The 23,693-nt window shown below is 41.0% G+C and overlaps 1 protein-coding gene across 1 annotated transcript; it reads right to left on the bottom strand.

Annotated features, from left to right (window-relative positions):
* Window positions 1–1,595: 1,595 nt before the first annotated feature.
* LOC148374264 (leukocyte cell-derived chemotaxin 1-like) lies at window positions 1,596–22,784 on the bottom strand. The gene is made up of 7 exons (XM_088354796.1): window positions 22,668–22,784; window positions 22,391–22,531; window positions 18,338–18,478; window positions 18,108–18,221; window positions 14,492–14,642; window positions 11,195–11,301; window positions 1,596–2,359 (listed from the first exon to the last, which is right to left on the bottom strand). The coding sequence occupies exons 1-7, from the start codon at window positions 22,737–22,739 to the stop codon at window positions 2,135–2,137; spliced, it is 951 nt and encodes a 316-aa protein (XP_088210922.1). The 5' UTR covers window positions 22,740–22,784; the 3' UTR covers window positions 1,596–2,134.
* Between the last annotated feature and the right edge of the window lie 909 nt (window positions 22,785–23,693).

Here is a 23,693-nt window from a genome sequence, read left to right as displayed (position 1 = left end):
ATGGACAGAGGTGTCATATCCCCATCGATATGGCGCAATCATTTTTTTTTATCGCCGCCACTAATTTGTGATCACTTACAAAATAATATCCCTACCAATGCCAGTACAAAACTATTGCCCTTGGTCTTAAGCATTTGTATTTAGATCAATTCCTTGAACACCAGAATATTTCATCCCCATTGACCTCAGTCTTCTGACGGATTTGAGAACGAGTTTGTCCTATAAATGAAGTGTGTTGGAGATGGGAAACGACTAAAACACACACCTTGCTTTTGGGAAGCATGATTGACCACCCGTTGCAAGTATCCCTTTTAGAGAACATGATTGACCACCCTTGCTCTAATACCTTTGATAAAAAATGTCTCCCCTTGAAAGATAACTTAAATGAAAAATCTGAGTGTATGATTGTAGCCTTATGAGAGATGGGCATACGTATTACATTACCATCCCTTTTTAAGGTCTCTCCACTCGTAACGGTGGCTGACACTAGGTTGGCCATTTAACAAACACTAGAAATTTCAAGAATATTAAAGGGACAGTGCATAGTGTTTGACCCCTAAATGTCACTGTATTGTGTAAGGCAATCTAAAACAAAGGGTATGTATCAAAAGGAAGCATACAAACTAAGGATATTCAAATTGAACAAACCAACTGTTTCTTCAGTTTTTTTGCCGAGCTGTGCAAGAAGGTTTTGGTTTTCGAGTACCCATAGCTGCAAGATGGCGAACAATTATCTAGGTGAGGATTATTTTGTATTAAATGAATCAAGATTTCTTGAACCAAAAGTGTTTTAAAAATTCTACATATATATTATAGTTATACTTTTGCTTTTTTTTTTTTTTTTAAATCAATTTAGTTTTTTCTATGGACGGGGTTTTTCAAGTAAGCGCTGAATAATACACACTGACCTTTAATTGGATGCTAAAAAAACCCAAACAGAAAATATTCTGAGAGGAAAAGGTATTTTTCCAAGTGTTATTCTCTATATATAAGTGGTATTGGTACTGATATCAGGGCAGCACGGCGGCGCAGTGGTTAACACGTGTGCGGCACAGTTCTGAGGTTTTGAGATCAAACCTACCTGTGTGGAGTTTGCATGTTCTCCCCGTGCTTGCGTGGGTTTCTTCCCACATTCTAAAAACATGCATGTCAGGTTAATTGGCCAGTCCAAATTGTCCTTAGGTGTGAATGAGCGAGCAAATTGTCTGTCTCTGTGTGCCCTGCGACTGGCTGGCAACCAGTTCAAGGTGTCCTCTGCCCACTGCCCCAAGATAGCTAGGATGGGCTCCAGCACCCCCGCGACCCTACTGAGGATAAGCGGTACAGATAATGGATGGATGGATATTACTGGTATCAGTACTATTGAGAACTCAACTGTTATGGGTATCTAGCTCAAAAGATGTGTTATTGAACATCCCTAACAATAATAACTGTTTTATAAATGTGTCCAATCATTCTTGTACTAAAATGAAAATGGCACAAGACTGTGGCTTATCAACTGCTGTTGTGAGTACTGATACCCAGTATTGGCCCTCACCCACCCTTAAAAAGGAGTCAATTCATCAAGAAACACCAAAGATGTTTATTATGTCATATTGCACTTTTCAATTTTCCCCCCGGTGCAGCTAAAAATACATTTGGATGAAGGAGCTTACAGAGCCTTGCCTAATGAGTGGAATTTAGTACTTGTGCAGTGGGGGCTAAAAAGGAGGTGGGAGTGCGGGGTAGGTGGAGGTCAGAGCTATTTCTCACAGGGCTGAGGAGAATTTCTACAAAAGATGCTGACGTCTGATTGTAGAATGTTGCACACGTTTCATAGATTTACATTCATCAGGGAAGGGAAAAGACCCAGAATATAATCATAAGTTTATGTTTCTGCTGTTGCTGAATATATTATATAGTTGTACATTATCTTCCCCTATGATAGCAAATTTGGCATTCCAGAATCTTGTGTGGGCAGTTGCCCATTTGAGTCAAACTTGTGTTTGTTTGGTTCAGTCCAAATATGGTCAGACTAAAGGCAACCTACGGCACGAGAAAACACATTGCTCCTCTCCCCGGGAATTTTCCCAAAACAAGCCCTTTCCTTCCCCCTGGCTTCTTCTTTGGCCTGCTGCCGGGTGGGCGGGTGTATTTACACGATACCCAGAATGCGCGCCACCCACCAGTTGCAAGGCATGATGACCCTGCAGGCCACTCGGCAGCCTCTGTAATGGTAAGGCCACGGGTGGTAGCCCCCCAACGGCTCACAAATCCTTTGGCAGTGCGTGTAACTGCGACGGCACTCTCGGCAGCAAACGCCCTCGTGGTCCAAACGCGGGTCCACGCTCATGGTATCCTCCCCCTCCAGGTTATTATTCTAAGGGAAGGCAGAGATCGCTCAGTTACTCATGGGATGGATGAATCAATATTTTATCGACCGAACGCCAATATAAATAAACCACTTTAGTCATTATTTTCCACATGCTTGGGTTTGAAGGAGAAAATCAACTTTTTGAAGGTTTTCGTTACATTCGAATGCCCGATTCCCACTTAAAGGTATTCCCAAATTCTGAAAGGGTTTCAAATCAATTATGCAGTTATTTTGCAAAATATTCTGTTCGTCGGGACTCGAGAAATTTTGTCTCAAGTTGCATACCTGTCAACCTCCACGGCTCCATGCCCTTACAAACTGTCGTATTTTCCCTTACAAAATAATCTTACACCATATTTTTTTTCAAACGTGTTTATTTATGGAGTTTAACATTTTATATTGTACATGTGTTTCATTCTATCATCTCATCTCTCTAGCTGCACCGCTTATCCTCAGTAGGGTCGCGGGGATGCTGGGGCCCATTCCAGCAAGCAGTGGGCAGGGGACACCCTGAACTGGTTGCAGGTTAATTCCTGACACAGGGACAGACAACTCACTCGCTCATTCACACCTAGGGACAATTTGGAGTGGCCAATCCTCCTGAAATGCATGTCTTTTGAATGTGGGAGGAAACCCACGCAAGCACGGGGAGAACGTACAAACCTCGCACAGGAAGTGCGGTAGCTGGATTTGAACCCACACAGGAGGTTCCCAAAACCTTAGAACTTTGCCGCACACGCGCTAACCACTGTGCCGCCGTGCTGCCCTCATTATATCACATATATTGTTAATTAACATTTTGTTGTGAGATCCTGAGTTGCCCGACATGAATGAGGTTTATTATTAAAAAAAAGGTTAAAAAATTATGTAGCTTGGACGTTCACTGTAGAAGGAAAAAATACATTTCTTATTCAAATTATTAATTCATTTTCTGCATTAAATTATTATTGTAATATACTGATTAAAAGGATAACCACAGACCTGTCTTTTTTCATTTTCTCCTTTTATACTTCCTTTTTTCTTAACTTCTTTATTTAACAATAATGTTTTATAATATAATGCATCAAAGCAAGTGAGCCGTTTGGGAGCCGGCTCTCTTTAATGAGTTGAGCTGAAAAAGCCGGTTCTCTAAACAGAGACGGACTTCCTTTCACTACATCAAACCGCTCGCTTCGTTTGCAACGGAAAAAACGATACCGAGATAGAGGCTTCCGCGGTGAACTGGTTTGACTTGATTGATTTGCCGTTTCGTGATAGTCGGTGTATACCGAATGGTACCCGTCATTGACAAATTTGCGTTTTTCCGCACAGATTTTCTCGTACGTCGTACACGTCTTAAAATGCATAATAAACGTACTTTGTACGTCAAAACCGTACAGGTTGACAGGTATGAAGTTGACTGATTTGGCTCATACTGTATAGAGCTGTGACGTCATCGGACGAAAGCAGGACTTGAAATGGCAAATTCCACTAACACTTTTTCTCATATAGTGGGGCGCCTCCCCCTTGGGGCTCTTTTTTTATTATTATCTTGCTACAATCGTTTGCAATTGCACCTCAACTACACTGGGGAGCAGTGACGCTCAACTGGCAGAGTGTTTTTTTTTCTTTTTTTACAATTGGCCGCATTATAGCACGGAAAAAGATCATTGAGTTTGAAGTGTTGACACAAAGTAGACTAGACCCTCAAGTGCCCCCATGTAAAATAAACTTAACACGGATAACGAGACAGGCGGAGAAAGATGGAGTGAAAAGACAAACAAGATGTTTTTTCCCTAATCTAAGACTAGGAAGTTTGGCGAAGCCCTGACCACAGATGGAAACAAGCAGACTGGCGTGCCTGCTAAGATGTTGGCAGCGGACATCAAGAAGCCAAATAAATTAAGCTGTCATTTCAAGACATTACAACACAATCACTCTTGAGTTTTTTTCAGCGAAACGTCAAGACAGGCGTATATTTTGAAATAGATATTTACATTTTATGCAAAAAATCCTTCACTATTTCCTCACATTTTGAATGTTTTTGAATTTGGGTATACCCTGGGTATACCAATATGTGTACATTTTGAGGAAGCTTTACATAGTTTTTGCATTAAATCTCTATGTATTTATTGGATACATTCCAATTATTTTCAGAGATTTTGCATTTTGAAGACAGCATATCTCGGTCTTTATCGTTTTGAGCTGTGATGTCATAGGAGGAACACCAAAACCCAATTAAGCTTGTTGCCATATTGTTTTACGTGTTAAAGGACAACATACATTAAAAACTAATTCCTGACAATAAAAAATAATTTTCTCCACCCGGGACCTTTTCACTAAATTTGATTTTAAAAAGTCCCCTGTGGAGCCGACAAATGATCTTTGTTAGGACTTTGCAGACCACTTCTGAACTACAATGACCGAAATCAAGTCCAGCCTTTTAGCCAATCAAAACATAAGATCTATAATAGCTGGACAATCGATTTTACCTGAGGAATCACCGGAAAGTTCTGCCTTGATTGTTGCAAGGAAACTTGGTCGAGTTTTTTCGCAAGTCAACCCAACAACCTGCCTTTTAGACCCAAATCCCACATCCCTTTTAAGGACATTTTATGGATCCTTTGAGAAACAGTATTCAAATATAGTCAATTGCTCTCTCCAGGCGGGCATTTTCAATGCTGCATTTAAAACGGCGGTGGTGAGGCCGCATCTGAAGAAGAGCAAATTAGACTCGCACATTTTTAATAATTACCGTCCAGTGTCCAACCTACTGTCTTTAAACAAAGTTTTAGAAAAAATGTTTTTATTAAGCTGATTTTTTTTTCCACAGAGAGCATTTAAGAGAAAATTCAGTCTGGTTTTAGGATCGAATACAGTATAGAGACCTTCCTTTTAAAGATTTTGAATGACATCAGGTATAATATGGATTTCATAAACTTAACGTTCTGATGCTACTGGATCTCAGACACAGTACATCACCACATTTTATGAAAGAGACTCAGAAACCTGGTAGGAATCTTTTGTACTGTTTTGAACTGTTTTTTTGTTCCTACCTAACAGACCTGCATTTCTTAGTAGGTATGGATGGACGTTCCTCCAGAACCCATGAAGTCACATGTGGTGTTCCCCATGATTCAATATTAGGCCCGGTACTTTTTAATATGGATATGCTTCCCTTAGGGATGTCATCAGGAGACATGGAGTCAATTTCCATAGTTAGGCCGACAACACCCAGCTCTCTTTCAGATATTAAGTCGTGGATGGCAGAGAACTTCTTACTGCTCAAACAGGATAAAACCGAGGTATCAGTCATTGGTCCTGATTGTCAGAGAGAAAACTTTTACCAAAACTGCAAGATTGTAGACTTTTACATTGCATTAAGAAAAGATGGGTGTTATTTTTTACTCTGAGCTTAATTTCCTCCAAATATCCAAAATGTAACTAAAATGAAAGAATATTGCCAAAATACAGCCATTTCTCTACAGGCAAACATGGAGGGGCTGGTGTATGCTTTTATATCTTCTTGTTTAGATCATTGCAATGCCCTGCTCTCCAGTCTTCCCAAAAAACAACATTGCCATTACTACAAAATTCAGCAGCAGGGGAGAGATCATATAACACCAGTTTTTAAATTGCTGCATTAGCTCCCAGGATCAATTTGAAGGTGATTTTACTAGTTTTTAAATGTCTTAACGGTCTTGGGCCATTCTATATGTCTGATTTGCTTTTATCATATCAGCCCTCTTGGCCCCTCAGGTCCTCTGGCATCGGTTTGTTCACTGTTCCCAGGTTGAGGACCAAAACCTACAGTGAAGCAGCATTCAGCCACTTTGGTCGTCACCTATGGAACAGTCTGCCGGAGGACATCAGTCCTGGGGGGACCCTTGATATTTTGAAGTGGAGGCTCAATACTTATTTTTTCATATGGGTTTTAACTGGCTATAATTTCGATTTTTTTAACACATTTCACTTTTTATTTCATATTTTTTATTCTTTGTTCTGCAGTTTTTGTAATTTATATTTTTATATTTCAATGTTTCCTCATTTTGGGGGCAAGCACTGGTAGGATGTAGTTCAATGACTAAAAATCCTGAGACCATCTGTTGCCATCCTTGTCAGTGTGGATAAGCCCGCCTTAGGTTCCTTTCCTCACATGGTTAGTCTGTGCCTTGCTATAATCAAATTTTATTTCTATTACTATTTCTTTCTTTTTTTGTATTTTAATATTTGAGTGTGTTCATGTATTAAGTGTTTTGGGTTGTTGGGTGGGAATAAAGGAGGGGATTTTTATTGTCTTATTCTACGCTGAATGTTTTTATACAGCACTCCTGAAAAGGGTTTTAGAAATAACTTTGGTTTGATTTCATTTCATTAATTGAAGAGATTATGACTCTTTTAAGCAAGGTTTTGCTATTTGTTGTGAAGAATACCTATGCGTTGTGTCGCAGGTGGATGCAGTAGTGGTGCAACGTAGCGCGAGCAGCCAAAAAGGGGCTAACTCCAAAAAATCACACACCACAGCCACAGCCTTAGGGGAAAAACATCAGACTGGTGAACAAAAAATCACGCCGTCAACAACCAAGCTAACCGGTAACCAACAATAAAATGCAGCAACGGCTCCGGCGACAAACGCAAATCTGTCCGGTAATAGACCAATGGACACGGCAAAACTGGCGCTAACACCAGGTTAGCCGGCCTAACATCATACAGACAATGAGCGCCAACCGGGAGCAAACAAAACAGGAAAGCCCTCGGCAGCACCGACTCGTAAAAGGGAGCTAGTCGGACAAAATTCTATCAATGAGACACACACGGCGAAAATAACCAACGAAGAGCCACAAAGGCAAAGAAAAACAGGGAACGCACGCTTCTAACGGCGATATGTAAATTTATTCCACGCAGCTTTTTGAGGTGGAAGCATGCAACTCCAACTAAACAGTCACAAGACCCCAGTGACATTGTTATCCAAGTTCCAATTTCTCCAAGCAAAATAAGCAGTATGCAATCACTGTTCACTACAATCGCTGTCCGTTTCGAGCTGCCTCACATGTTGTTTTAACTAGATTTGCCATTTTGAAAGTGTTGTGTTTCTTCAATAGCGTCACTGCTATAAAGCAGACGAGGCAAGTTTGAGAGCAACTTTCGTGATATTTGCACAATTGTGGCCAGGAATAACACATGTTCTGTGCCTAATAGAAAAAAAAACCTTTTTGGGAATACCTTTAAAACGCTGTCAATGGCATGTTTTGCTCTAAGCACATATGCGAGAATCACAGCAAAACCACGCAAAAAGCGGCCTGAGTGTACACTTTTGTATGTACTGTATGATTGAGGGGACACTTAACTGCCAATTTGTTTTCTCAGCCAAGCTTGCACGAAGTGATCCAATTATTTTTTTAGCAAATGAAGCTCGTTTAAAGAACCTACCGTCAATTACGGACTAAAACTTGCTACCTTTTTTCTACATTTGAAATTCTGCGGCCTTAAATACAATGTAGCTTATTCTTTTCTTTGCGTTGCACGCAGGAAAATGTCAAGCTGTTCTATCCCATAACACGTTCGCTCTAAACCACAGCGATAACATCTGTGCAGTGTTCTCGTTTGCCCGCGTCCCTGCGTCCTAGACGCATCATTTTTGCTGGGGACGCATTGTGTCAAATCAACGTGCGTCCCCGGGACGCAACTTTTTTGACACCAAATTGTCATTATTACCCGATTACTTTTTTTTTTTAACAAAGATATACCGCACTCCAAACTTTTCGTCGGGCAGATACGCCATTGTTGTTTTGGTCTCGCGCCGATCTCGGCAAACGAGATCTCGTTGTTTCGAGATGACGTCATTGTTTTGGTGGTTGTCGAGTGAAAGAGAAGTATGCCTCCGAAAAAACAGTAATAAGTCGAAACATCATGCAGAAAGTGATAACAACGGCAATAATTCCGGCACGAAAAAACGAAATTCTTCAGAAGACCGCGATGGCAAGGAAAACACGTGTTTTGAAGCTAACAATTCGATGAAAGATAATAAACAAAAGAATACTCCTAGCAAGAAAAGGACTTTTCTGCCAAAATGGACTCAATTATATTCCTGGTTATGCTATGAGGCAGATGATAATAAAGGCTACATGTCCTGTGATGCGTGCTCCCAGCGTGCCAAAAAAACTGGATTGCATAAAACATTTCGCAATACGAACTTTCAGAAAAGCACATTGGATCGGGACAATGAAAACCACAAATTAGCTATGGAAATTCTGTTGCTGCAATTGGACATTGAGAAGGCACAACAACTGTGGCGGGACAGCAAACAACGAAGAATAAGTGAACTGAAAAATCTGAAGTGATTAAAACTGCATGAATATAGAGACTAATATTTCAGCAATATTATTTTGTATAATGTACAATATTTTTGTGAACTAAAAAATCTGAAGTGATAACTGCTTTGTATTACCAATTAACTGTGATGATTAAAACTGAATGAATATATAGATTTATATACTTATATATTTGTCGCCGATTTACAATTTCAACCCGGATAACACTAAATTTTGGGGACCCGTAGATCTCTGTTGGGACCCATAGATTTTTGAGCATGCGAGTCCCCGGGACCCATCACTTTTCACAGGTAAAATGAACACTGTCTGTGTCGTCCTTCAAAATGAACGAGTCCGTGTTTTTAACAACATTATTCATAGAATACATAACAGGAGCAAAACGGGAGGTTTGGCAGTACTTTATAGAATATTTTTACTGACAATATTTCAACATTTTAATGTGCTTTTTCTAGCCAGCAACTATATGTGGTTTCTTTACTCGTTTATATATCCTGTATAGTTATTGTTTAATTTATTTATTCCTGATAGATTGATTTCCTTACTTATTTTTAATATGCATATCTTTTCATTTTCATTTTTTATCAAATATAAAGATTTTTGAGAATCCGAACATACGGTGGACCCAGACGCGTAACATTTTCACACAAGCTTTATTTCACGGAAACGGTGCAGTCATGCGCGGGAACACAAACGCAAGCAATTCGGCGATCGCTGGGCAGATGAAGTGAGACGGAGAAGTCAAGCACGGGAAAACAGGAAGCCAGGGGCAGATGAGATCGAAATGGGACAGGACAGACGGGATGGATACCTGATACTGGATACACGAGCAAGATACCAAGATACTAACATTTTTGGGGGCTTATTTAGTCGGTTGCACGATGCAGAACTGTATTTAATCATTATTGTTTTAGTGGAAGTACAATGTTGGCAACAAGATTGACTTGATATAATTGGAATTATTTGAATTCAACACAAACTTTTTCTTCTTTTTCCCTGGTTTTTTCTACTTTTTTAACCTCCTTTAAAAAAATTTCATTGTGTTTATTTTTTTCCTAGCTGTTACTTTTTTCTTTTTGTTCTCTATTTATTTTTTTCCTTTGTTTCTTTCTTTTTTTTCCTTCTTTTTTTCTGAATTTTTCCTTCTTTTTTTCCTCTTCCTTTTGTTTCTTTTTTCTCAGCTTTTCACTACTTTTTCATTTTGGTATTTTTTTATTTTTCTTTCTATTCCCTCCTTACTTTAAGTCATTTTGTGCATAATTTTACATAATATTTGGTCATGTTGGGATTAAAAAAGCAAAAACAACCTGAAGAGCCGTTTAAGACCCTAAAGAGCTGGTTCCTTTTAGTGAGCCGAGCCGAAGAAGCCGGTTCTCGAAAAACTCTACTGACTTTACTCAACTTCATTCTACTTTCACCTTGACTTCAACATACCGCATTCAGAACACAGCGTCAGGGAAACACTTGTATTTTTACCTTCATGCGCTGTAACTTTGACTTAATTCGCTTCTTAATTAGCAATTTCGAGCCCTGATTTTTGTGAGCTGGCTAGATTTTCTTGTACGCAGAAAAGCTCTGAGCAGTGCACAAATGCGCATACACGCAGCTTAGAGGGAACATTGGATGAGGCCCAACCTCACCGGACTGTTTCCACCCAACCCTCTGTAAAAGGTAAATAGTAAATGCTCTGCATTTATATAATGCTTCTGAAGTCACTGAAGACCTCCCAAAGAGCTTTACAATGTGCTTCACACACACGCTCACACACCGATAGGGGCGACAGCCATGCAAGGCGCCTACTTGCTTATCAGGGGTATAAGAGGTTTAGTGTTTTGTCCAAAGACATGTCGACATTTAACTCGTAGGAGCTGAGAATCGAACCTGCGACCTCTCAGTCCCGAGACGAGCGCTTTAATTTGAGTTAGAGACCCTTGTTTTAAATAAGAAGTCTGAACGCAAGTCTGCACTGCTCTATATTAATGATGTGACTCTATATGAATTATTTAATTGTGGTTACATTTGAGGTGTTATTCTTCTGAAGGTATTTAACTCTCGCACGTAATTTATTTTTTCAAACACGTTGATATGGAACCGCTTTCTGTTTACTCCTTCGGTTTCAAAGGAAGGAGGGGAAGGTTTAACTGTGAGGATTACAGAGAGAAAGAGGGAGACGTGCCGGTACAAATATATGTGTGTGTGTGCCGAGAGAAGAAGGGGCAGGGGTGAGCATGTGTATGTATGGAGTCTGTGTGAGCTCAGCAGGGTAAACAGACCAGAGGAGGAGGAATGTCTGTGGAATTATTCATAGAGCTTTGCCCGCTGAAAGGAAAGTTGTCCTAAAGAGCCCCTCGCGTAATGCAACAAACAGACACGCTCAGATTTGCAGTGACAATACGCGGCCCTCCGCCGTGACCTCGGCATCTGCCGCTGTGAGAAAGCGCCCGCCCGCAAAGACTCCTCAGCTGGAGCGCAGATTCGAGTGGACGGTCGCGACGAGGCAAAAGATTTGCACCTTTGTGTGGGAGTGAATCACCTGATAGGGGTTCTCGGGGTTGAACTCGGCCTCCACGTCTTCTTCTTCCTCGTCCCAGGGTGCCTGACGGCGGCGGCGGGGGGTTGCCCTCGTCTTTCTTTGTCTACCTGAGCGATATCAAAAAACTTTTGAAAACGCAAAAGCCGTGCTGCAGGAAGGCGGCTGTTGGAAAACTTTTGACAGCGGGTTGAATTGGTGCGGAGGTTTTCTCTTTCTCAACTTTTTAGTTACGCTCATGCGCAGTCACCAAACATAACAGTGCAAAGAGCTACTTATTTGTTACTGATGAGTGCAAAAGGTATTCGCAGGGGTCGGGAACCTATTACTCATCCATGGCTCTTTTCCAATGCAAATTTCATCCGTGTCGTTCCATTTCTGATTTGCTCTTCACAGATATTGGTATGCGCCAAGTCCATGAAGCGCTGGTAATAAGCTTGGTTCGGTCAAGTATTTAAGGAACACTGTTTTAAGTATAGTTTACAGCCAAGGAGTCACACCAACAGAACCCGTTTTGGCTGTACATCGCTAAAAAAACCTTCACATGGGAGCTCATTGAATAATGTAGGTTCACTGTTGAGACGCTCTATGATGAAAACCCGCAGAACAAACTGTAACCTCCCAAAAATGCCAGCCAAGCACACGGAGCAATTATATTGGGTGAGCGGTAAGGGTGGGTGGATCTTGACTTTTGCTTGTTTTGTATGTGTGAGGTACTTTACAATCTGGAACACTTTCTTTGAATTATTCTTGTTGAGGCACTCTTCTAACTCCGTGCATTGGTCTTTAGTAAATTTCTCCTTTGCTTCTCTCAAGCTTTTTTTAAAAATCTTGTTGGCTTCTTTATACTAGGCTGCTCCTTCAGGGAGTTTTTTTTTCTTCTTGACTCCTTGTTTCGTTACACACTTTTGGAGGATTTTGTTTGTAACCCACGGTTTTATTTTATTCAGGTTTTTTTTTTTTTTTTTCTGGCTGTTTCAGTCATTGTCTTGGAGAACTTGGTGGTAAGGGTTCTACATTGTCGTCCAAGGCGAGCAAAGGAGCAAATTTGGCGCCAATAAAGGCCTGAAAGCACTTGACCACCGATGCATCTTTTAGTCGCTCGAGGTCAAATTTGAACGGTAGATTTACTCTTGTTTTACTCTTCCTTTATTGTTGTGTCCTATTGTATGTACAGCGACCTTGGGTTTCCTGAAAGGTGCTTCGAAATACAATCTAATCATCTCATTAACTGCACCGCGTATCCTCAGTAGGTCGCGGGGGGTGCTGGAGCCCATCCCAGCAATCATCGGGCAGTGGGCAGGGGACACCCTAAACTGGTTGCCAGCCAATCGCAGGGCACACAGGGACAGACAACTCGCTCGCTCATTCACACCTAGGGATGATTTGAACTGACCAATTAACCTGAAATGCATGTCTTTGGAATGTGGGAGGAAACCGGAGTGCCCGGAGGAAACCCAAACAAGTACGGGGAGAACATACAAACTCCGCACAGTAAGTCCGGTAGCTGGATTCGAACCCACACAGGAGGTTCCCAAGACCTTAGAACTGTGCCGCACACGCGCTAACCACTGCGCCGCTGTGCTGCCCTATTATCATTATTATTATTATAATTATCATAATTATTATAATTATTATAATTCTAATTCTTCTTCTTCTTTTTCTTCTTCTTCTTCTTCTTCTTCTTCTTATTATTATTATTATTATTATTAGGTTCTGTGACTTCTAGCTCCTCTGAAGGTGAACGCGGAGGTCCATATGACCAGGTCGTGATTGCTTCCCATGTCGGCTTCTGGATCTTTGAAAGTACTTGTTGTCTTGATTCCACTCTTGAAACGTTGTGAGATCATGATGTATTTTACCTGAGTGTGGTGGATTCCATCCGTGTGGTTCCATGTCCACACTCTGGAGTTGTGGTGGTTGCCACGAGTGTTTGCCAGGACCAAGTTGTTGACGCTAGCAAGTTGAAGACACTTTTGTTCTCTATCATCGCTTTACTTTACATGCAGGGAATGCACAGACTGTAATCAGTATTCAGATCTTATCTCATTATCTCATCTCATTAGCAGCACCGCTTATCCTCAGTAGGGTCGCTGGGGTGCTGGAGCCCATCCCAGCAATCATCGGGCAGTGGGCAGGGGACACCCTGAACTGGTTGCCAGCCAATCGCAGGGCACACAGGGACAGACAACTCGCTCATTCACACCTAGGGACAATTTGGACCGTCCATTCCACCTGAAATGCATGTCTTTGGAATGTGGGAGGAAAACCGGAGTGCCCGGAGGAAACCCACGCAAGCACGGGGAGAACATACAAACTCCGCACAGGAAGTCCAGTACCTGGATTTGAACCCACTCAGGAGGTTCCCAAGACCTTAGAACTGTGCCGCACACGCGCTAACCACTGCGCCGCCGTGCTGCCCCCAGTATTCAGATTTTTGAACCAATTTAAATGGATCGTTCACATGATTATAGGCCAACGGACACATCTGTTTGCCGGTAATCCGATTACAAGGGACGAAACCGGAACGTCATTATTCCACAAATCAACTTTTGCGCATTTACATTTTGGTATGAAATAAAAGATTAACCCATTCACCACAATCAACCAATACCTTGCTTGTTTTCTCTTCGTTTCATAAGGGTTCTCCATTGGGAAGATAGAGGGCTTGTTTGCAAGTTGTGCTTGTACGCGGCTTGACAGAAGAATGGACTTACACAATATATAGATCCATAGAACTGTGGCATTTTTTACTCTTGGGAAAGTATAATAAGCATGAGGCTAGCATGAGGCTAGTTTGGGGGTTTAGCCAGAGATCGTATTTAACTACCATTCACATTTTTTTGCGAACAATGTGGAATCCTGCGCGTGCGCATTAATGTAATTCGCTGCAGTAGTCGAATTGGTATACAACAAAACAATTAATTAACTGACTTCTCGTGGGCAACCAAGATCAAAATCGGTCTAAGTTGTCCATTTATAGGGTTTTACATAACAGTAACAGCAGCAACGGTTGAATTGAAATTGCTCTATTCTCTGCATGTTATAGCAGTTGCTCCTTGAATGGTTTCTCTTTGTATTCGAGGATTTGGTATACACCAGTAACCTTTTTTTCACTTCACTTGAACATGAGAGTATCTCAGTTCCGACATCATTTCAACTGTGCGTTGCTGTTCCCATGCTTGGCATGTAATTCATACTGCTTAGCCAGCCGAGTATACTAACTCATTCAAGTTCCCGTAGGCGAATTTGTTTGTCTGACATTCATCCACATTTTCACGCTCACGTGGAACCGCTTACTGGTGGAGTAGGTGGGACGGAGCCAGAAGATGGGAAGATCGCCGCACAAATCCCTGATCTTTTCGCTGAGAAAAGCTGGGTCGGAAAGGGGCGCACCGGCCGCCACCCAGACGAGGTCGTCTTCGAACTTGGCCGGCATCACCTCGTCATCCTGGTGGAACGAGAGCAAGTCTTGAGTGCGCGATTTGTCACATTAGCTATTCTGACGACCCTTTAGAACAACAAACGGAGTGAGGGGCCCTCGGGGCTTGAGCCTATTTACGCTATATTTAAATGAATGCCTGATGTCACAACTCATTAACATCTACAGCAGGAGTCTCAAACCCTTTGCCCGCGGGCCAACCACAGCCTGCGGGATGATAGGCTAGGGTCTTGACTCTCACTGCAGAATTCATTGCTCAATTAATTTTTTGGGGTCACATTTCCGACTAAATGCAACTTGTATGAGATTTCTGACTTTTATGCATCTCCTGTGTGAACACCATACTTGTCCCGCATGCACAGAAGAGGACACGTGATGTCACACGCATTGGCTTGTGTTTGCGTAAGTACTCATGGATGCTAATGGCAGTGTGGATCTAGCAATTTTAAAGTTATTGTACTACCAGAGGCTGACTATAATTGTCCCCCCGAATATTAATTAAATCCAAAACTTCACTTTCCCGCCATTTCGACCACCATGGTTGTTGATTTATCGCTTCCTCCCGCCCCAATGAACGCAGAGAAGTGACATGCAGGTTCCATACTTTTAAGTTATTTTCCAAACATTGCATTACATTGTTCAAATTTTTACAGTTTAGATTTTTTTTTGGGGGGGGGTGTACTTTCCGTTTTTGGGTCATCTTCCAGGGATTTTTTGGGGTTACTTTTTGGTCTTTTTTTTTGGTCTAGATTTTAATTTCAAAATTCATTTTTGAATCATTTTTCAGTCGTTTTTTGATTAGTTTTTTTCTGGCGTTTTTCAGTAAGGAGTAGGCAAAAAGGGCCATGTTCAGAACAATTCATGTTCACCTTTCCATTCATGTTAAAACTTAAAGAACTGATAATACAGTCGATTGAACCAAATTAAAATGTATTGTTTCTAGTGATCAACTATGTGTGTTTTATTCTCATCTCATCTCATTAGCTGCACCGCTTATCCTCAGTAGGGTCGCGGGGGTGCTGGAGCCCATCCCGGCAATCATCAGGCAGTGGGCAGGGGACACTCTGAATTGATTGCCAGCCAATCGCAGGATGTGTTTTATTCAGTCGTTTATGTATTTTTTTATTATTATAAATGTACTTATCTATTTCTGATTGATTTCCCTATACGTTATTAATATGTTCATTATTTGTTTCATCATATTTTGTGTTAAAAAATAAATATATATTAGAGGACATCGGAATATTTCAGTTTAAGCTTTCTTGTCTGCCTCACCCCGACTACGCCCAGTTGCTCCCAGCTAAATTGAGTTTGAGACCCCTGATCTACAGGGAGGTAAAAGACTGACCACATTGATAAGTTAAGTTTGTCGACTGGAAAGATTGGGAATATATTTACATCCTGAAGGTGGAAGGGTTTTTCTTGTTGTACTTGGAGGCACTTGTTTTGCAGGGATCGAATCTGGCAGACCTACTTCTGTTTTTGTGTTTTCTGTCCAGCACAAATGACTCGCTCGAGGGGAAATAAAGGCGAGGGTCCCTCTCCATTGCACAACCAATAAGAGCTTATTTGACCCATTCTCTCTAGCTGGGGTTTGTGTGTCTCTAGCTCACATGCGCTAGATGCCATCACTCTAAATTAAAATAAACGACGAGCCTGCGGCAACCATTAGAACATCTCCCTGTTTCTACACACATATGCAACAAAACGATCATTTCCCAGGCAAAGAGAGACGCTAACACAATCAAGCACAAAAGCGCAAATGTGAAACAAATGATCGTTTATGACGCTAGGAAAGGCAATAAGAAGGGCCGTGCGTGATAATGACTTGTGTGCGTGTGAAAGCCATTCTGGTGATGTGGATTTATGTGGAAGCGAATCTTACGGGGAATTAAATGATTTTAATTATCAGACAGCTTCAGTTGAATAAGCACAATGACATGTGCGTTGTGCCAGTGGGTGTCCCTGGAACTGAATGTAGAGCTTTCTTTGTTGACTACTTCATCGGATTCTTTTTTTTTTGGGCGGTAAAACGAAGGACCCTTTGTGGTCTTGGGGAAACTTCTTGAAAGGACAGTAATTGAGTCATTTTATATACACCAGTATATGTATAAACATATGTAAAGATATATGATTCAGAAAACAATGTCATGCCTCGAAAAGTTGAGACCTAAGCAGCGATTGATGTTAGGTGAACAAAAAGAATGTGGATTTCACTACTTCGCTCAAATTCCGTTAACACAACAGTAATCAAAATGGAGTGATCGGAAGAGTGTGACTATGATGAAAATCTCTAGCGTTCCACAATGAATGTTTGGTGGAAGGATAACGCTGCAGAAAGGAAGGAAGGAAGGAAGGAAGGAAGGAAGGAAGGAAGGAAGGAAGGAAGGAAGGAAGGAAGGAAGGAAGGAAGGAAGGAAGGAAGGAAAGAAGGAAGGAAGGAAGGAAGACAGAAAAAAAGCAAAAAAGCAAAAAAAGCAAAGAAGCAAAGAAGCAAAAAAGCAAAAAAAGCAAAAAAGTGAGAAGGCAAGAAAAAAACAAAAGAGAAAGAGAGAAAGAAAGAGAAAAAGAATGAGCAATAGAAAGAGAAAAAAGAGCAAAAGACAGCAAAAGAAAGAACAATGAAAGAGCCAAAGAAAGAAAGAAAGAAAGAAAGAAAGAAAGAACGAAACAAAGAAAGAAACAAAGGTAGAAAAAAGTAAGTATGGATGCTTTGGGAAAGTTGGGTAAATAGATAGATAGATAGATAGATAGATAGATAGATAGATAGATAGATAGATAGATAGATAGATAGATAGATAGATAGATAGATAGATAGATAGATAGATAGATAGATAGATAGATAGATAGATAGATAGATAGATAAATAGATAGATAAACAGATGGCCTCATTATCTAAGCCCTTGGAAATGATTTCAGTATGAAATCACCATTACATGGCAGCCCCCCTATGATCAGATCTTTGTCGACACTTTGAAGAAGCCTCATCTTTCTAGTCTTACAGTATATCCATCGATTGAAGCGTGTAGGCTGCCCCATATGGCGGGCATAGGCCTAGTGAAGCAGTGGGGTCAGAGTGGCGAATATATGGATACGTTCGGACAGTCAACGCTTCAAGTTATTTTTCTTTCTAAAAAGATGACAAGTCCCTTTGTCATAGTTAGGATGTTTTGTGCACGTATACAGGAACGCAATCGGCATGGTGACCGAAATTGTTTGATCATGCATAAATTCATAGTTCTGGTAATAAAATATTATTTTGCCTTAAATTTACCTTCTGTTGTTTATAGAAAGCATTGTTCAGATATTGCAACAAAATTTAAAAAAAAGACTACATGAAAATATAGTGGTCTTGCATACAACTATATTTTCTCTTTACTGTTCCAGGATAACAAACATAACAATGAAAAAATGGTCCATACAAAATCTCTACAACCAGAAAAAACATCCAAATGAAATCCGGACTCAACCTACCAGTTCAAAGGTCATGGAGTCTTTGTCAAGAGCCTCGACATCGGGCAGACGGGCCTTCACTTGGGTCTTGATGAAGCACTTCTCGCCTCCAGAAAAACGAATCCCCGTAATCCCCTTGAGGGAAGGAAATAGCTTAAAAAATAGCTTGTGTTTTTTCAAGGGAAGACGCATTTGGAATGCTAAAAACTTTTCTATTTTTCACGGGCGCCCCGAGGTGTTTGCTCACTCACAATCTCAAAATCGTGGACCTCCACGGCCTCGTCCGCCCCACTGCCGGTACTGAACTTTTCCATGTTGTTCTCGGTGTCGATCTCCATCATGCCCTCTTCCACTTTGCCGTTGATGCTCATGCTGTAGTGGACATTGTAGACCTGCACACGCAAACAACACAATGGCATGCAGGCTATGAAAGTCATTCTCACACTGAGTTCCTTCACATTCTTTAAAAAAAGGCTTGCAGGCAAATCTCTCACTTAAGAATTTTTGTAAACCTGTTTCTCAACATGCAATTTATTGATTGGTAAGTAAAGATTTGCCCCAAAATATTGCAAGCCAGCTTCATGGATGTCGTTGCATGACTGGGTCTTTGTCTTTTAAGTTAAAATGTATTTGTGTTTAGACGAAATGCTAACATTTCTTGAGTAGTAAGAAGTGTCTCCGTTTCTGTTCTTGTCTTTCATTCATAAAAGGAAATTAGTTGCTCCAAAGGGGCCGGTCACACAGCAGTTTGCGGCTGAATCACGGCCAGAAATTTCTGCCTGTGAGGCAGACGCTATTGGACGCTTTGAGATCGCCATACAGACAAGATGCGGTCGGAAATTCGCGCGCGGGTGGCAGCGCAAAGTTTTGTGCTGCTCAATTCTTTGGAGCGCGGGGACATAGCCTTTCACGGGCGTATCGAGGCTGAACTACGGTCAGAAATTTCTGGCCGTGAAGCAGACGCTGTTGGGCGCTGTTGGACGCTTTGAGACCGTAGGAGTCGGATTTGGGCACAACACCGGCTCGGGAGCTTTTATACCCGTGGTCCACACGAGAAAATGACGCGGAAATGACGCGATGAGGAAGCGGAACAGTCGCCGGCGTCTGTTTTGCGGGCATACCACCGATGAACAGCGGGTTGGCCAATTTTGCGCATTTTCCATCGCGGGCAACCACGGGCAAAAAAAAACGCAAAATTTTAGCCGTGATTTAGCCGCAAACGGCTGTGTGACCTGCCCCTTAGGTCCTGTTGCAACTCAACTTATGCTAAAATAAAACAAACTCTCAATACTGAATTGTTTTTCATTGTGGTTACTTACTAAAATGTGGTGAACAGTTTACAAAAAAACGTGCGTTCTTAAGAACTGACTACTTAAACGAGTTCTCAAGACTCTACTTTGTGTTGGATATTGAGAAATGGCCAATGACACCAAATGTTTTAAAGGTATTCCCAGACAATGTTTTTCAATTAGGTACAGAACGGAACATGTTCCACCTGTGACACAATACCTAGACATTCTCCCTAAAAACCACCAAAACTTTGCTTAAAACACTCGTTACCCCTTCGACTAATTACCACGTATAGCAACATGGCAAAATACTGTCTTTTAAAATGCATTTTGGGGGAAAATAATTTGAATATACCAGTGAAATATATAGAGATTTGAGGCATAAATCGTATACTATTTCCTTGCATTCTCCATGTTTAAGAATTTGGGATAATCGGTAATCCCTCAATTATTGCAATGGGGACCAGGAACCCCCACCGTAGAACGTGAAAATCCGCAAAGCAGCAAGACCCTTTCAAAAAAGCTCCCAAGGGGTCAAACTTACCTTGAGGTGATGTCCTTAGTGACTGAGAGTAAACAACTTTTACAAAATAACTATAGATAATAAATAAATAAATACACAGAACACAGAATTGCAGTTGGACGAATGGTATTTATTGTCATCAAGCAAAAGTACAATAAAATTGGAGGGCTTCTCCTTCCAGTGTAAGAAAGCGATTTAGAGAGTAGCTGGCTAGCTGCTATCCTTGGATTGAGCCAGGTCTCCGTGATAATTAAAATACGACTCTACCGATTGTAGCGGATTCCCAAGAGTTGTGGCTCCAGGTCATCCGTGTCATGGGTAATGCATCTGGTGTTGATGAGATACAGGTTCTGCAAGGGTAGCCTGTGAGAGTTTGAGTAGCTTAGCCATTACATTAGGCCATACCTGCAGCACCGCTTTTCCTTTCTTTCCTGTCGCTGCCTCAGTCGCTTGACTAACCCAATAATAATCCACGGAGCACCCGCTGGGGATCACCATTTCTTTGCGCTCTTCTGACGTAGTCCGGTTTAATTGATCAATTTCTTTTCAAAGTTACAAGCTGCTAAGAGCTAGCTGTCGCTGTTTATTTTGGGTGGACCTATTGACTTGTGTGCCCACTTTGCTCTTTAGCTGACTGCTTACACAAGTTATCACACTCGCACACACAGGCAGTCACACATGCAAGCCCCCGTGATAGCAAATGCACGATACGTCTATTTCAATGACAATAAAGACGGTTCAGTTCAAACGGTAGACCACCGTTATAATATTCCTGATCTGAATTGAACCAGATTTGAAAAATATATAGTTCCCTCCCTCTTCTTTTCTCTCTAGAGCCGCAGATTGCTGACCCCCCGACTAACCCATTTGTAAAACTTGAAATCGGACTAAGACCTTAATCTGATTCTTGTACACATTTATATAGCTTTATATAATAGGAATGCAATAAATATTTTGTTTCCGATCGTATCACTGCCTCTATGTAAACGTACCTGATGATGTCATCTTCACTTGAAGCCGGTTAAAATGGCTGCCTGCTATGACAAACGCAAAAATAATGACTGGCTTTTAGACTGGGAAACCATCTTAAATTAGATTATTGTAGACAAATGATAAATGTATTTTTGTCTGACTTCTGCTTAGGCAAAACATTGAAGGCACATTGTTAATTATACATTGCCTAATATTGGTAAAAAACGTCATTAATTAAAATTAAATGTATTTATTTGAATAGTACAAAAAATCATGAACTATCATGTACATGTGCATTTTAAAATAATCGTAGGCAGAGAAATTGTATTTTACATAACCTGACGTTCACCTAAAGGGACCTGAGATGATTGTCTGCCATCTTGCTGTGACACGACACAATACAGTGACATCTAGTGGTTAAATATAACACCGGGTCCCTTTTATTTAATCAATCCCTCTGAGTTATAAAAGCAAGATATCATTTTGTACATTCAATTGCTTTGTTATGTTTTCAATAATGAGCAATTTGTGAAACAATGTAGTCCATTGATTCCATTTGACATATTTTAGCCAAATCTAGTGGTCAAATATAACACAGTGTCCCTTTATAGTATGAGGAACTTTTGAGAGGATTCAAAATTGTTAGTGGATTGGTTGGGATGTTGGGTTAGAGCAGTATTCTAATTACAGCTGCCTTGAAACCGCAAAAGTATCTTTTCCATCCACAAACTAAGTACTTTAAGTAGAAAATATAATATTTTAGTGTGCAGTGACTGGCACAATATTTTCTCATTGTTTAATAACAGGTACAGCGTTAATTATTTCTTATTGTTATTATTTTGAGTTTTTCCTTGCCCTCGTGTCGGTTTTGGATCAGGGGATGGTAATAATAGTCTGTAGTCTGTAATAGTCAGTGGTATATGCAACCCCCTTGAGACTCCTTGGATTGAGCCATGTCTCCATAACTTGACTCGACTAATTGCAGTTCTCTCATATTTATTGTACTGTATCAATATTACGTCTTGTTTCTCTCTTTTTAACAGAAAGTATAACATGATCACAAAATAATGGGTATGTTAAATTGATGGTCAGGCCAGAATACCAAAATAAAACATTGGTTTCTCCCTCCCCCCTTGCACACCTCTCGCCCCTGGAGCATCAACTGGACCAGAGAAGCCCCACACCCCATCCCGCTGTTCTAAGATTCCCACCTATACACAAGGACTCTATTCATGCACTCGGTAGTTGAACATTTCTTGCTGATCTCAGATCTGAGTGTTCTTGTCTGCAGAATCCAAAAAGAAATTCCTTTGGTTTGGAGTGTTCTCCAGTGAAAGACAGCAGTTTGTGCCCTTTCGCTATGAAGTTACATGCACATTTTTCCTCAATTTCTCTAGATCTCAAAAAGTCAAACTGCTCCGCCCTGCTGCATCCGGATTTTTTGGGTAGAGCAGACTAAATGTCTCAATCGATTACCTCAACATAGCACACGCTTCGACACACAGGAAGAATTTTCTTACGTGTTTTTCATTGTTGTTCCAGAAGTAGAACACTCCAGCGGCCCCAAGGAGCAGCAGCACGGCCCCGGCGATAAGAACTGCAAGGCCAGCCTTCAGGACGCGGCCAGTGGTTGCCGGTTTGACAGCCACCGTGGAATAGGCCTGCGAAAGCCATGAAAACGCACACAAACATCTATCGTGAATCAAATCGGGTTAGTATGAGTAGCACATCAAATGACACCCATAAGATTTTATCCAGAAAAAGGAAAAAGAAATATCCAAGAAAGCAGTCTCGTACTGGAGGCATGAACTGCTGCAGGTCTTCGGATCCCGCAGAGGCTATCGGTACTTTCTCTGAGTTCCCGGCCATGACTGGAAACAAACACCTGAGGATCCCTGGAACACTTGCTTGATGCCCCCCTCTCTCACTCTAGTTCACTCTCTCTCCCTCTAAGGGGAAGTAGATGCATTCCCCCACCACTCTGACTTATTTTTTTCTCCTGCAGTCAGAACAAACAACTGCATCAGTGTCTGCCTTATTTTTGCATGATGTGTTAAATGTTATAAGCAACTCCACATTGAAATTATGCTCTCTGAATGTTATATTTATTATTCGTTTAAGTTTAAGGTAATGTGGTTTTAAAAATCGTATCAATACAAATATTGAGGAGAGTTTACTTTCTGGATAATTTGGATGTTGCGCATTGTCGTCATTTTCCCACTTTCGTCCACCTGATGTCCAAATGTGTATGTGACTTACTTCCAGCTATGTTCAACCCATTTAAAATGGTGATCTATCCTACATATTCCTGAAAACCAGACTAATTGTTTTACTAGGAAATATATCTGGGCGTGGCCATTGTTAGGCGTGTTACAGAAAAAAAAACAATAACTTAGTTATTAGTTACTTCATTCAAAACTTAATTAGATTACGTTTTAAATGAAGTAACTAGTAATTCTAAAATAACAACTTATCATGTTACGTAATTAGAAAGTAACTTCCGTATGTAACACCAGTGAGGACAACCCTCACATTTCTGCAGAGATTTCTTTATAGTGTTTAGTAGAGCACATACCTGTCAACCTCCACGGCTCCATGCCCGTACAAACTGTTGTATTTTCCTATACAAAATACAAAATAATCGTACACCATATTTTTTTTTTCGGAATGATGCATGATGGGAATTCCCCATGCGGCAGACGCATGCGCACATTAGCATCAAAACGCTCGCTTCGTTTGCAACGAAAAAAACGATACCGAGATAGAGGCTTCCGCGGCGAACTCCTTTGACTTGATTGATTTGCCGTTTCGTGATAGTCGGTG

This window comes from Urocampus carinirostris, chromosome 1 (genome assembly GCF_059441175.1).
Source record: "Urocampus carinirostris isolate Australia breed hairy pipefish chromosome 1, RoL_Ucar_1.0, whole genome shotgun sequence".
In the NCBI taxonomy this organism is placed as follows: domain Eukaryota; kingdom Metazoa; phylum Chordata; class Actinopteri; order Syngnathiformes; family Syngnathidae; genus Urocampus; species Urocampus carinirostris.
The sequence above is the reverse complement of the archived record's forward strand: the minus strand, read 5'-3'. Positions and strand labels throughout refer to the sequence as shown.

Bases quoted from the DNA above. Each gene is read 5' to 3' on its own strand.
- LOC148374264 (XM_088354796.1), bottom strand. From the start codon at position 22,739: ATGGCCGGGAACTCAGAGAAAGTACCGATAGCCTCTGCGGGATCCGAA. The intron at 18,479-22,390 runs GTAAGAAAATTC...TTGCGTGTGCAG, and splicing joins GGAACAACAATGAAAAACAC to GTCTACAATGTCCACTACAG. The intron at 2,360-11,194 runs GTGATTCACTCC...GCCTTCCCTTAG, and splicing joins ACCCCGAGAACCCCTATCAG to AATAATAACCTGGAGGGGGA.